The sequence below is a fragment of the Anser cygnoides genome, chromosome 7, assembly GCF_040182565.1.
Source record: "Anser cygnoides isolate HZ-2024a breed goose chromosome 7, Taihu_goose_T2T_genome, whole genome shotgun sequence".
NCBI classification, from domain to species: Eukaryota; Metazoa; Chordata; class Aves; order Anseriformes; family Anatidae; genus Anser; species Anser cygnoides.
In genome coordinates, this window is record NC_089879.1 from 38,129,761 (window position 1) to 38,144,784 (window position 15,024).

The 15,024-nt window shown below is 41.3% G+C and overlaps 2 protein-coding genes across 3 annotated transcripts in view; one reads left to right on the forward strand and one right to left on the reverse strand.

The window, feature by feature from the left end:
- The window catches only part of LOC136791240 (uncharacterized), a 102,918-nt gene that overhangs the window by 2,549 nt on the left and 85,345 nt on the right, over positions 1-15,024 (forward strand). The gene's annotated exons all lie outside the window — the stretch shown is intronic.
- EIF3F (eukaryotic translation initiation factor 3 subunit F) lies at positions 4,481-9,133 on the reverse strand. The gene is made up of 8 exons (XM_048059969.2): positions 8,860-9,133; positions 8,710-8,780; positions 8,541-8,620; positions 7,323-7,460; positions 6,199-6,290; positions 5,869-6,005; positions 5,620-5,733; positions 4,481-4,873 (listed from the first exon to the last, which is right to left on the reverse strand). The coding sequence occupies exons 1-8, from the start codon at positions 9,131-9,133 to the stop codon at positions 4,796-4,798; spliced, it is 984 nt and encodes a 327-aa protein (XP_047915926.2). The 3' UTR covers positions 4,481-4,795.

Here is a 15,024-nt window from a genome sequence, read left to right on the forward strand (position 1 = left end):
TAGTTTGCAGTAAGCAACAAGATCTGGTCAGCTTTGAACCATGGGTCAAAGTATAACAAACCAACAGGATACTGCAGTGATCCAAGTCTAAGTTAAGTACTAAAAATATTTTCCCTCTTACACTACCTTGTGACTGCAGTAATTAAAATGCAGATAGTCGAAGTTAGCTGTTGAGTTAACCTCCTGTGTGAACAGGGAGCAGGGCAAGTGCAGTTCACTCCAGAAAATGTTTGGTTTGCTGAAATGAGAGTCACTACCCAGTGAGTCATGTTAGGACTCCACCCACTGTAGTCCAAACATCAGGGTTTCATGCAAACATTACAACTGCTGTCAGGGTCTCCAGTTCTGCTGGGTGTAACCACACTAAAAATAGACACTTCATCCTTACTCAGAGCATGCAAGGAGAACAGCAGCTTGTTCTGCTAGATTACTTGAAACAGCAGCATGTCCAACAATTTTCACCATCGATGTTTTACTCCTTATGATTAAAACCATGCATTTCAGATTAGTTACTAATAAGTAGATGGCATACATCCACAGGCTCACAAAATTTTGCAACAGACTGAAGTATTTTGCCAAGAAACTTAAATGACTAAGCTGACAATGCAAAGTTAGTGACCTTCATCCCAGTATACCGAAATAATCAGCAAATGAAATTGTGATTCTGGCAGCAAGGATATTTTTTTAAATACCAAATGGCAGATTACAAGTTTTATTTGTTACTCTCAACAACATAGAACACTTACTCTTATCTCCGCTTTCCAAGGCTTACAACCAAACACAAAGATGTTCATGTTAAACATGAATCACTGGACGTACTGGATCAGGCTGACACAACGTTTATTCTGATTGAGGAATTCAGTATAAGTCGCTTGGACTTGACAAGAAGAACCCATAATTAAGCTAGAGAAGACAGAAATTAGCATGACCAAGGAGGAAGAATTTGAAAGTAAGCGCAAAGGCCATATTGAAAAAGAAATTTGTTGAATTCTAAGTTGGTCTGGGATCAATTCCAAGTTTTCTCTTAAAATGAGCACAGAAGTTCTCAAAAGTTAGGAACAAGCTAATGGTACCTGCTGATGAAACTGAAGTGTCACCAATATTGAGAATAATCCAAACCAGAGTAAGTATGGGGATCATTATAACATCTAGATTTGCTAATTAAGAAGTGCTGTAATGCCAAGTCATGCATTTAAATTAATAATTTCCACGGTAATTTGGAGGTCAACTGCAAGTGACAGCAGTGAAAGGATTAGGGTGGTGCTCAGCCATTGCAGATGACAGACACCAAGAGGCAAACAAGGAATTTCTAACAGGGAAGTACTAATATATTCTTATATCCATTGATCTATACACTGATACAGGTATGGTCTTTACCAACAAGAAAGACTGAAATTAAGTTTAAAATGAGCAGGTAAGTGAACAAAGCATAAACGGCAGGAGAAGAGAGGAGATGCAGCTTAATATGTTTAGTGTAGCAAAATGAAGACTGCTGCATGATGACTATCTATAACAGATTATGTATAAATACCAGGAAGAATATGAAGTGGAATTTAATAAGGACAAAGGGTATTTAGGTGTATTTAAAACAGATTTTAAGGTATGATTGGTCAAAACAGGAAAGAACCGAATTCATGATTCAGGAAACTCCCTCTAAAGTAAAGCTAGTGGATACAGAGAACCAGAGAACATGGTGACACTGAAGTAGTGGCTGTTAAACATACCACAACTAGCAACACAAACTTCTCTATTCGGAGAAATGTATTATATTAACCTTTTTCTTCCATCACATGAATTTACGATGTCAGACTGTAATGCTTTTTAGTTTAGCCAGCACAATGCAGTTCGCAAGGACTTACTTTAGATCTTAGTCTAATCCTACAGTCATCATTACTACAACTGTTTTGTGCATCATCAATCCTAAGTACTTTACAGATGTCATAGGAAACCTGACTGTTGCATACTGCCTATCCACAAACTTCTCATGAAGAATCATCCAATTATCATCTGCAAGCCTTGCAGCACAACAGAGCACACAAGGAAGCTAATTACCATCATGCATCTGCAATTCCCATTGTGGTATACAACTTTTGTTTCTACTGCTGTAACTGTAATCATTTAAGAAATATCGTGGTTTTAATAAGGCATTTCTATTAGAGTTCATCCAGCAAATACTGATTTTGGTAAGCAACACAGAGTACCTTCATGTGCTTGTGGATTTTACATTCACTTGCTCAAAGACGCAAACAAGCACAGGCTTATACTAAGATGTCAGAAAAAAAGTATGTCTGTATGCTAATTAAACTGCAAGTTATCAGAGGTTACCACGCTCACTGAAAAGACAATAAATAATTAACAATAAAAATAAAAAATAAAAATAAAAAATATTAACAATAGCTTTGTCAAAGCTATTTGGAGCAATGCATCCTAAACAGAAAAGGAAAAAATCCCCCTAATAGATCCAAGAACTCAGTAATTTACAAATAATAGAGCTTGAAATCCTTGATGATTCTTGACTCCCAAGCTTTTTCCACCAGATTACTTATGCAATTTCAGGTTTTCAGATATGAAATTCCCTACGGTGGAGCAACAGAAGACCTTTAGGATTTCCTGCCTAGATTTTCAAACTTCGGAGAAGGCAATGCCTCTTTCTTCAGCTTCCTAAGTAATAATGACGCAGCACAGGATTTACAATCAAGCAAAATGATGCATTACAATGTGCTTGCAGTGTCGTCCTTCACAAGAGTGGCCACTGAAATTTGAAAATTCTGCACTCAAAGCAAGGTTCACAATACACCACTCACCCAGTAACAGAATGGATGGAATCAAATGTAGCATTTTTAAGATGGCAACTGCTTTTCTGCTCCAATTCTATGTATTTGTTGCTGTGATGTCTAGCATACAACTGAACATACAGATTGTGGGCTCTTCTGACACCCCTGCTTTGCAGTGCATCATTCCACACAGGAAGACACAGCTTCAGTCCTTTGTAATGCATCATCATTCATCTTCAGGTACATGTACGGACTGTGGCAAATTCCACAATACCTTTTCTATAGTAATGATCACAAATTGATCTTTCTTCTCAGAAGTTTGCATTTTGTCCACAGCTGCTGACTAAATAGAATAGCCACTCAACGTGAAAACTTTCAACTCTGAATCTTTCTTCTTACATGTTAATTTTCCTAACAGAGAATGACAAGAATTTACTACAAAGGGGAGAGATCAGAGAAATAATATGCTGTTTTTCCTCTGCTTATTGCAATAGTTATGAAAGACCTATCCAGCTTTGCTGCTCATTCTTTTCCTCCATCTATTTCAAGGCTTATTTTAAAAAGAACACTGTGACCTGAAAAATGTGTTTAAGTGGCCAAAGATTGAATATTAAGTTTAAAGAAGAGAAGGGGAAAAAAACATTAGTGAGACTAGTAAAAACGAGGCAAGTTTTAACACATTTAATGCTCACTTTGAAAAGAGGTGAAATCTTTGCTATGCTTTCAGTTTTCAGGTGCCTTGCCCTTGCAATTAGATCTTAGAATTTAGCACTGAACCACTCAGGGAATTCCCCAGATAGGAACTAGAACAGAATTTATAGATTTTGAATGGGTTTCTCACTCTTCAATTAATGTGGCAAATTTTGCACAAAGGTATTTGAGGTGAACACTGGCTTTGCAGGCTTCTCTATGATGTTTCTAATTCATTTCTCAAAAAAAAAAAGTGTGCAAATGCATCAGAAATAGTCATTAGTACATAAGCATGAACAGTTATGTTGTAGAAGAGGGGTACTTCTACTGTATTAGGTGAATCCACTGCAATACAGCTGAACAGACTACCAACGGTAATGTATTAGCTGAAATTGTAAAAAGTTACAATTCAGAATGGCTTTCCTTCTGCTAAAATTAATTCCAGGTGAAATAGGTTCAGGGGAAAAATAGGAAGTTTCTGACCCAGCACTACAGGATCAGGGAACAGGGAATTCCTATTTGATGACATCCAATTTTTAATCTCAGAAATTCACTGAAGTATATTGCTGGGCTTCTCTTTCGCGAACAAGGAAACTCCAGTAGCAATGGTTTGTAGGGTTTTCTAGCCCTGTGAACTTAGTTGCTAGTTTAAGTCTCTGAACCCCTACTTTATTACACTTTATTTCCTTTCCCGAAGGATCAAATATGCATAGAAATAACAGAACAATGTAAACTGAATTTGGTGTCTTATACCCCATCACTGAAGGCCGTATACACAGCACTATTTATAAGCCAGTGACTGTTCTGTAGTCCCTCTGGAAAAGTATATCATGTGCAGTGCAAGACACCTCCCTGTGTGCTTTATTAGTTAGGGGGAAAACACAAGAAAGCTGCAGAATTTGAGATGACTTGCATCCACTCTAGTTTGCATTCCTGATACCATGTTATCCCCTCCTTCCTCTGAAAGGGGATTCATTATACAAAAAAATGAGAGCATTTTTTTTCTGGACAGAAGGTATTCTTGCCAATAAAATTGAACTTTTATTTCAAATTCTTACAATAAAGCTGTATTTTGTAATACAAGTAAATAAACCCAGAAGACAAGAGATTCACTTATTCCATTTTAAGATAGCGGGTTCATCCAATCTGCATGAGTTCCCATTCATTACCTGCACTGTGTTAGGGATTTTTCAGGGAAGTAGAAATAAAGATGTAAACCAAGTCATCTAGGTAATTAAGTTATGGTCCAAAGCAATTTGTACCGTCACAGAAGTGGTAATCTGCTCATTCTTGATGCTTTTTGAAGGAAGGGTCGAGTGGCAGAAGTTTCTTTATAAACTCAGAAGTTTTTCATTGAGAGCAATCTGTGACTGTGTGAGGTTTGCCAAGTAGGTTACCATCAGCAGGTCCTGAGAGGAAGGGAAAGAAAATCTTTGTTAATATTTCTGATCATTGCTTATAGCCTATTATGGAGATGTGAATTTTTAACAGCTGTAAAGCAGTGTAAAATCAGCTACTGGAACTATAGCTGTCTTGAATGTCCTGCCCTGAGGAATGCTTCCCTCACAGAAAGGTTTTGGTATTCCTGGAACATGAGACACTACTTGTGAAAGTTTAACTTTGAGTTAACCAGGCGAGTCAAAGGGTATAAGCAAAATTAAAAATTATTTCTGGTCTTGCAGACTATGGGTGGACAACAGATTCAGAAACTTAGCCTTCTAAAAATCTGACAGAAATGAGGTAGTGCACTAAAACCTTGCTCATGCTCTAAGTGTCACGTAATGAGACAAGAACTTCAGCTCAGGCAAAGAAAGGTGGCAAATCAACAATTATCCTTGAAATCTATAATGCATTAAGCTTGGTAATTCATATTTTCCTGCCACTCTAAAAAAACAATCAGAGCTGCCTTTCAGATTACTTGCATAATTCGTAAGTGCTTTTAACTGAAAATGAGAGAATTAATTTGTCTTTAAATTATGATGAGCTCCTTTATCCAGCTTCAGCTTTTAAAACATCAAATTAGAGACGAGAAAGGGCTGTATTTTCTATGAACATGTTGGTATGAAAGAGTAGTTTTGATCATAGACAAATTTGTGTCTGTAGGACAGATTTTCAAAATTACTGGCAATACAAAAAAATAAGACAACGAACTTACATTAATGTTGCTGTTCAACATTGTCTCAAAGTCTTCTGGTGAAATCTTTGGCACCTGGTTAATAAGATCCATCAGGAAACGCCCAACGGTGTTGTCAGCAGCCGCTTTGCCGGACTATGCATAAGAAACATACTTAGCATGAGTAAAACTCTGTGAGTTTATGATCCAGAAAGAAAACATACAAAAAGAAAAGAATGTGTGTAATCTTATATCAAACTTATCTGCTGTCTCATTAATAGTTAGCCTTACCAGTACATCCTCTGCATACTGCAGCACCATAGTCAGGGTATCCTGAATCCTGGCCGAGGCTGACCCCACCTGTTGTAAGTCACTGGACAAGCCAATCACTCGATTAGGGCTGAAACAAGTCTTCATGATAAGATCCACTGAAAGCAAAAGAAGGATCAGAAAACTGAACGCCATAGAGGACAACTTAAATCCTTAACCTGTTGAAAAATTTCAGATGTCTCAGCAAGACAGTTTAATTCCCTGTAGAATGGCAGTTTTATCAGAATTAAAAAAAATATTTGAACAGTGTCACGACAATGGTTAGAACCAAAATACGAAGAAAACATTCACCTCCTATCCGCTCTGTATCATAATAAACATACTTCACTGTTAGAGGTGTGAACATCACGCCCATAGTTTTACCAGGGACTCCCATCGGGGCACTAGGGGAAAAGAAAAAGTTTTCAGTATTGACATATAAAAGAAAGGAAATAATACATTTCCATCTCAGTGATCTTTATTAGCACTGATGTCTGAGCAAGTGTCGGTTTCTCATTCTCACTAAAATCAGCAATATAAAGACCCAGAATGAGTGAGGACAGAAAATCAATACAGGCATATTATTAACTACTCATTTTCATTTAAGAATATTCCTAGCTGGTCTGGCATTTGTTGATACGGCAACATGAAGTGTTAAGTACTATCTTAGCCACAGGTTCATCTGGCTTGTAGAGCGCTTATTTTTCCTATCCTGGAATACTCCATGCTCTTTGAGAAACCACTTAAGAGACAAACAAAAATAGGACAAAAATTCAAGAACAAAGCCATCTATTATTATTGAGAATATCTGAATATTTATGCTTTCAGTATGGAAGACGTCATGGAACAGCTTCCTTTTTGAAGATGCACAGGCAGGAAGCAGAATGATTTCTGCTACAAGGAAGGCTGGGGTTTTCTTTTGGAAGGAGGAGAGTTCTTCAACAAGTATGGAGAAGAACAGCGAGGTGGAATAGTTTAATTTCTTAGAATCTAATCTCTATTATCAGTTGATAATTGAAAATGGAAGGGGATGAGGGGAATAAAGACTCATCAATAAGATGCTCTTTCAATCATGTTCTGAGTGCACTAGAAGGCTCAGTGAGTAAAGACTAGCATTCAGAGAGTATTATGGAAGTTAATTACATTAACATTAATGCTAGCTATATGAATTCTGTGAAGCGCCATGAATATGTTCAGAACACTGTTAATACACAGTTCTCCACCCACAACGAGGAATCACCTTATGAAAGGTTAAGTCTTTCAACGTATATACAGTGGTCAAGACATTTCAACGGGAAGAAAGCTATGATCTCTGGCTCAGTTACGGTTCAGCTACTGCACAATATTGTCCAAAATAGGACACTGCAGCCCACTACATTTCCCGTTATCCTCATATGGTCTTTCTTGGTAATTCAGACAGCCCCTTCCCAGAGTACCTGACATAGGCTTTAATGCTCATGCGTGAATTCTGAAGACTTGTGTCCACAGTCAGGTGGATTGGATTGTGCGCTTCCCGGCTGTAATACTCGTGGATCAGGACAGAGTGTTCTGTGATGTCGTGACCTGTTGCATACCTTCAAACAAGCAAATATTGAAGAACCATTCTTCTAACATTTAAGTGCCCAGCATTTGGTATTTAACAGCTTTGTATCCTAAAAGCCTAATTTCCAAACACTGAGCTGCAGAGTATAGTAGATACAAATGTTTTAACTACGGAATTTGTAACTTTATGGCCAGCTGTCCTAGAATTGTAGGATTCAGGCTGAGCGCACACATGCCCAAAATGTGCAAAGGGCCATTGTAGTACCATCCACAAGGAGTCCAGTTGCCATCAGACACTAAGAGTCAGTTATTGGTCACAATGCTCTGGACCAAATCTTTCCTTGCAAACAAGAAGCATGCCAAGCAAATTTGGACCACCCAAGTAGATATTAAACAAATCACACATCTCTGTTCAGGAGGCAAGGCTTGTTAATCTAGCTCCTTCAGCTGCTGTGCAATTAGCTTCCCACATACACAAGAAAACTCCTGTCATTAGAAGTGCACTTTGCCATGCCACTGAGGATTGTTGCTGAGAAAGGTAGGAATTCTGTGCTTGCAGGATTTTGCTCCACAGGAACAGGATTAAACTATTTTGTAGCATCAGAGAAGCCATGAAAAGACTAACGAAGCTATCCACAGACACACACAGGTTCTGTTCCTATTACACTCTACTGATCTTGCTTGGAATCACCAAGTACTTCCACCTTTTCTCCGAGAGCATCCACGTGCTCAAGGTAACATCACTCACTCCTCATGAGGCCTTTGAAGCTAAACTTCAAGCTACTCTTTTATGTTCTCCCTCCCTTCATTCTAACCAGTCATCTCCCATGGTACAGGTTGCATTACAAGTGGCTAGGCTCTAGCAGATCCACACAAGCATTCTCTCGCTCACTTTTGCGATGCTTTTTCTAGACCTAAGCAAAACCAAACCCTCCAAGACTCCAGTTGCGTGTCTTTCTATTCTAAGTTACAGCACTTTTACAGCTGGCTGTTTAATGAGAGCTGCAAGACCTTACTATCACGAGCATAGGTGCTTCTGCTTCTCAGCCTATGACGAGGAATGATGTATTTTGTGTGCTGTTGGGGTCCCACACAACTCTCACAGAACTTACCAGCCCAGGATGATCTCGCTGGGCGAGACCTTCTTGTGCAGCTCGTACATGTTTTTGGCGAACTCCATATCAACCGCCACCTGCAAAGCAGGACACAACCAAGTCAGCCGGCTGCGGGAATGTGGAGGGCACTGGGGCGGCACCGCCCGGCGCCGCCGCCCCACCGTACCTCATCCTCAGACTCGTTGTGCGGCACGGAGAAGCAGTTGGTGACCTCCACCGAGTGCTTGTCCACGGTCCCTGCGGGGAGAGCAGCGCGGTTAACGGGGACTGAGGGGATCCGCGGCGGCCCTCCCGCCCTCCCTCCCCCGGCCCTCACCCAGCAGCGTGCCGATGACCCGCGCCGCGCCCTCGTTGCGCCGCTCGAAGCTGTCCACGATGGAGGCGAGCACCACCGGGTGCAGCCGCACCACGCGGCCGCCGGGGAAGGGGCCCGAGAGCGCGGCGGACAGCGGCGGGGCAGGCTGCGGTGCCAGTGCCGGCGGGGCGGCGGCGGGGGGGGGCGCTGCCGCTGTAGGGGGTGCCGCTGGCGGGGTGGGAGCTGGGGGTGCAGCAGAAGGCGCCGCAGCCACAGGGGGAGCCGGAGCCGCCATTTTGCGAAAGAGAGAGGGTAGGAGGGTCAACGGCGATAATGATTGGCTGAGCGGGATGCCTGTCACGAAGTGCTGTGTTTCTATTGGGGAAAGGGGTGCGCTAAGGACCGCCTGGCAGCCGTCAGCCAATCTGCGGGGAGAGGTGAGGGTTGGTGCTCCGATTGAGGAGGAGCACGCTGCTGCGGCTGGAGCTTAACCTTGGTCCCGCCCTCTCGGCGCCAGAAGCTTCCTTGATTGGGCCTTCGCGCGCACCGCCTCCGTGTCCCTCAGCTCTCTCATTGGGTGGCGGCGCTCTTAACGCCTGTCCGTCAGGCTAAGCAGCCCGGCCGGCGCTGCGCGAGTGTGCAGTGGCTGCTGGAGGGGGGGGGGGGGAGCCGCCATCACACCGCCACTTCACCTTTCCAGTCGTTACCCTAAGGCTGAGCTTGGCGCGTGTTCGTGTGCTCGGCCTAGTTCAAAGCTTTCCCCCCACAGCTTCCAACGTCACTTTGGCAAACTTTTGAGAACAGCAGGTGCCTGCAACGTTTGCTTTTTGCCTCTAGCAGTTCTTTTACTTGAGGGTGTTGGTGCTCCTGCACACGTACGGGAGCGCAGAAGGAGCCAGTGGTCTCGCCCCTAAATAAAACGTTCAGTTGGGTGAAGCTGTGCTAGCCAAAAACTGCATCAGTTCTCTGGTACTGGTTCATCAGGTGGGGGTTTGAATAACCGAGAATGTTTCCAGGGAGCTCTTTTCCAGGTGCTGCAGACAGGAGAGTGCAGTGGTGGTTACCGCACCTATACTCTTCAGCCCTGGGCTCCTGAGGTGCTGCTCCCTGGGTTACCTTTTCAAGTCCTATCCACATCACAAACGACTTGGGCACGACTGGGTCTTCTCAATTTCAGCTTGCTTCATTAGCTGGGGGATGAATGCCATCAAATGATAAGCAGCTTCAACCTGATCACTGAAGCATATCGAGAGCAGCTGAATAAAAAGAAAATACTTTCTACCCATGTGCTAGCAATTTGTGGAACACCTGTCAAAGCCACAAAGTAGACTAAATGCTTGGGAACACGAGCAGTTTTTATCTTTTCCTAAAAGTGCATTCCATAGTGTGTGCACCTGTAAAAACTGGATCTCCTGTTAGGCTTTCGCTGTGCACCCTTCATTTCCTATAGGTGTGTCCAGGTCAAATTGCATAAGGTTTTAAAACGTTTCTGCTCCAGGAGCTTTGGTGCGTCGTTGAGAAGTTTAATGTGTGAGGCGTGCTTGTTAGAAAGCAGCTGTTTGATCTCATTTTGTTTGCATGAAACTAAGCCTCAGTGCTTAATTTTGCATAGTCAGCAGAGAGTTCATGTGAAGTAAGCAAGCTCTTTAACATCTGCCCATTATATCTTCACATTGCCACCTTTAAAATTGGGCAACTTAATACATACCTGCAGCTGTGCTTTGAAACTGGCAACTGGGACACTCTTCTTTTAATATGTTGGCATCAACCTGCTGGATAGCGTGCCAGAGAGTGTGTAGTGAGCAAGGATGGGTAGCCTTTATCTCAAAAGTCAAAGATCTGTGGTCATGCAGAGCCTGCTTTGTACAAAGCTTGTATAAATCTTTCTATCTAAGGATAAGAAAATCAATCATGTGAGAGTGCTTGGGGCAAAGGTGTCCAAGCTACAAAACCATTTTTCTTTGCTGAGTGACTGGTGAAAAATAGAGACCTTCATAATTAATATTGTTCTGCAGATGATCAGTTTACAGTTTGAGGGCAGTGATGCATATTTGTGGTGCCAGTTGTTGAAAACCATGTGTCCATCTCTGTGAGGCAATTAAGATTTTTGTATACCACCCCATTACTATGAAATCTGTCTGTCTGGAGGAGAACAGAAGACACATTGTCACATGAAAGCGGATCAGTGTGATAACACAGGGCCTTCTGATTTTCCATTTTTCCTTGCTTGGTTTCCCTGCATCTGATTTTGACAATTAATATAATTAACCTTCTGTCTAGCTTTTGAATGATTTCACAGTCCTCATGTGTAACTGAGTCATGATTATTGCATATGCTGTCACGTCAGCTGCATTTTCACAGATGATATGTAATTTCTATATCAGTGGCTATCTTGCTTGTATTACTGGAAGCGGCAGCATCTCTTGCACCAAAGAAAAAAAAATCCTATACTGTGTTACAGGTAAAATAAAATATTTACAATTTATTTGATTTCTCATTTTCAGGGCATAGTTTTATCTGGTTAGCTTTGTAGGATTAGATATGATGCTTTTATTCCGTTATTAAAAGAATATTTTTCTGTTGTGTCTAAGAAGGAGTGTCTGTTAGGAGAGCCTTTCTGTTATTTCTGCCAAGAGAGAAGTCTGTCACTGAGCTTGACATACATTTCATGTAATCATTCTTATTTTGGAAAAAAAATATCAAATCTCATTTTCTGAATCACTTTGGGGTCGAAGGAGGGAGGTCAGTTTTCCTGCTTGGGATTTCAAGTCTGTGTCTCCATCCTTTGCTGTGCTCACAGAGCTCCCTCTTCACCTTCACTCACAGTCAAGTGGACCCTCTTTTGTTGTCTCTAGGTTATCTGTGTTTTTCAGGACCCAAATATTCTACCATCTGTCCAGGCTTCCTTCTGTATAGGAAGTAGTGATGGGCAGCAGCCCCTGTGTTTGTTTGTTTGTTTGTTTAATTAAAAAAAGGTAGTAGTTTTCTTGTTTAGTCTTAATGGAGTGTCTTACTCACCTGCTTCCTGTGCATTTGGGATTGCTAGTAGATGAAAGGTGGTTGTTGGCAGCAGCCTAATTCCCAGTGTAATGGGTCAGCTGATTCATTTTTGTGTTAACAAGAGGAATTCAAGCCCTTCCCCACATTTGCATAATGTTTTATAGGGCTGCCTTAATTATCAGAGAAGAGAACAGGGGACTACTGAGGTAATGCTAGAGTGAAAACCCAAATACTACCAAAAAATAGTGAGGTGTACAGTTAGTTGCATACCACACTGGTATAAGAATATTCCTTGTGTAAAGTTAGAGTGATAATGAACGTTATCATCAGGTGTTCAAAAATAGCACACTGGAGACTGCTGTGTGCTTGTTAGTCACTATGCAGAAATACAGAAATCCAAGCTAAAATAGAAGTAACTTCACAGAATAACTGGCAGTGAAGAGTAACTGAGAGAAATGTACACAAGCTGGCATATGTAGGATATAACAGATACTTTTGTAGTTAGAGTTTTAAAGCCATTGAAGGTGGAAAAATAAAGACACATATTGAACAAAGGATGTAGGTGGAAATTAAAAAACAAAGCAAACAAACAAACAAACAAACAAAAAAACAGAAACCCAAGCATTAGTAAACCCCCAGTGGTATGACGTAATTGGCTCAGGCAAATGTTGACATTTTTAAATTGTAGAAATGTGTCTCCAAACCATTTATGTAGCTGTTCATTATTTTTGTATGTACTAGATCCTTTGCTTCTGATGACCAATGCGGGAGCTAACAAAAAAAAAATAACATGAAGGTTGGAAAAGAACTCCCAAGATCATCTGGTTCAACCGTCCCCCTACCACCAATGTCACCCACTACACCATGTCCCTAAGTGCCATGTCCAACCTTTCCTTAAACACCCCCAGGGACAGTGACTCCACCACCTCCCTGGGCAACCCGTTCCAATGCCAAACCATTCTTTATAAGAAGAAATTTCTCCTTATTTCCAACATGAAGAGGCTGCACAGTAACCCCCTCAGATATCAGTGAGAATATATCAGAAATAAATTGGAGCAGGCTTTTCCTGAAAATAGAGTGGGTTTTGGAGTTTTGTTTGTTTGTTTCGTGTTCTTGTTATTTATTTATTTATTTAATTTATTTTAACACCAGGAAGGATAGCCTGTTACCCAGGAGAAAAGCAAGTGGCACATTATAGCACATTAAATTCTGACATGCAGGGTAAATGCTCTGTGTCTGGAGGAACAACCCAGAAATGAAAGGAGAAGGAAGTGGGGGGAAGACCAGAAATATACTGAGAAAAATAAAAAGAATTAACTGAATAAAAATGTAAAAAAGTGGAGAAAATTAGAATGAAAATGTTTTTGTTAGTGAAAAACTGGAGAATTAATAAAAAAAAGGTTGCAGTTAAATAAGAAATGACAAAATTTAATGTTTATAAAGGAGAGACAGATGGATATATGGACAAGAGAAATCTTTATTTACCTAAAGTTTGAGGTAATAGAAAATTCCAAGAAAATGGAGTACCTTCTGATAAGTGAGCAAGAAAAGTTGATACTAAATCCCAGTAAATGATTATAAACTTCTCATTTTCTGCACAGAGAAGGACATTTCAGAATAACTGCCAAAGATAAATTTTGAAAAATTAATTCATTTCTTTGCTATATTTACATCTCTTTTGTATCAGAAAAACATACCATAGACTGCCTTGTTGAATGGAGGAGAAATTGTTAAATGCAAAAAATAAAAAATTCTGAGCTGTTTCAAGGCACTGAAATGGGATGTAGGATATTACTCCCTTGTCCAGAGAACATGAGCTGAGTTTGCAGGTTTGGGGGGTTCTGCATCCTTGTTTTTTTTTCTGGAGTTACAGTATACCTAGTACTTAAATACAGAATAGGGAAAAGATTAAAGAGTAATTTTGCACAATCAAATGTATTCTTTGAATAATTTAGAGAACAGTTCTCAAACTTTGTCATCAAATATATCATATCTTGAATAACTGTGCTGTATTTTGTACTGTATCTCTAATGTGTGTTGACTTTATCACTACACTTATCCTTAGCTGTGTTAGCTGCTATTGCAAATGCTGTGAAATACCCTTAAATGGAGGGTCCTTGCTGTTTTCATGTCCTGGCCAAGATCATATAATTCGCTGAGCATTAAATCAAGGTGCCTAAAAGGGCAGTCCTGTATCCCCTCTTACCGGTGCTCTGTTCTGGCTGCAGGGTGTCCAAACACCTGCGACAGGCTCTAAGGCTGCTCAGACGGTACTGGAGAAGCCAACAAGGCACGATCCCTGTGCAGGCATTGCCCTGTAAGTGAAGTGCCCTACCAGTGTGTTGGGGAAAATCGGAACTATTCAGTAGTGACATCCCAGCTTGCATGGACACGTTGCAAACGTTTGCAGAAAGAAAGATGTTGCTAGAGCAGACTCCAGCTTTTTGGAGCAGTTACGTGTGAGGCACTTTTCTTATTTTAGGCACTGTACAGACCACTATGAGTGCTTCAGATCCACTGAAGGAAAGGCACCAGGAACAGGCCTTGCCATGCGCGCTGCTGCACAGGCTTTGCTTTTGAGAATGCAGGAGAAGTGCCAGGAGGGAAGCGTGGGGATGCAACAAGGATTGCCCATCTTTGTATGTGTGCAGGGGGCAGGGAAGAGGAGCTCGGATTTGGGGAAGGTGAGGCTCCGTGATGCACCCCTGCACCCTGCTGGCAGCTGGCTGTGCCCATCATTGCTATCAGGTGCTGTTTTGTCATCCGCAGACACCCAAACCACTGCCTTTGTAATCACTTAACTCTGATTAATTAGTGACTTAACTCGGCCTGGTTTGAAGCGAGTTGCCTGAGTAGAAGTCTGTGAAGGACACTTTTGCCACCGATACTTATTGTAGACATCTCTGTGGCATGCCAGTTTCTTTCTTCAGTTGATAAAATTAAGGTAGGATCAATGAGGTAGAATTAACTGAGGTGAAATAATGCTTCTGTGGCATTTCACGGAAGAATGGCACATGGAGCCGTATGTATGGATGACATAGTGGTGCAAGCCTGAGATCTGCTGTACAACCCCCAATTTAACTGAAATATATGGTAATGAAAGGTATTCGGGGCCGTCGGTGAAAACACAGACTCTCCAGCTGCTTCAGGACATTCCAGCATCTGGATGATCTATGACTGTGATTA

What these genes read in the sequence shown, in the direction of transcription:
- EIF3F (XM_048059969.2), bottom strand. Translation starts at nt 9,133, where the DNA reads ATGGCGGCTCCGGCTCCCCCTGTGGCTGCGGCGCCTTCTGCTGCACCC. An exon ending in AGCGAGATCATCCTGGGCTG is followed by an intron (nt 7,461 to 8,540) that starts GTAAGTTCTGTG and finishes GCTTGTTTGAAG; the next exon opens with GTATGCAACAGGTCACGACA. An exon ending in AGCATTAAAGCCTATGTCAG is followed by an intron (nt 6,291 to 7,322) that starts GTACTCTGGGAA and finishes CTTTTCCCCTAG; the next exon opens with TGCCCCGATGGGAGTCCCTG.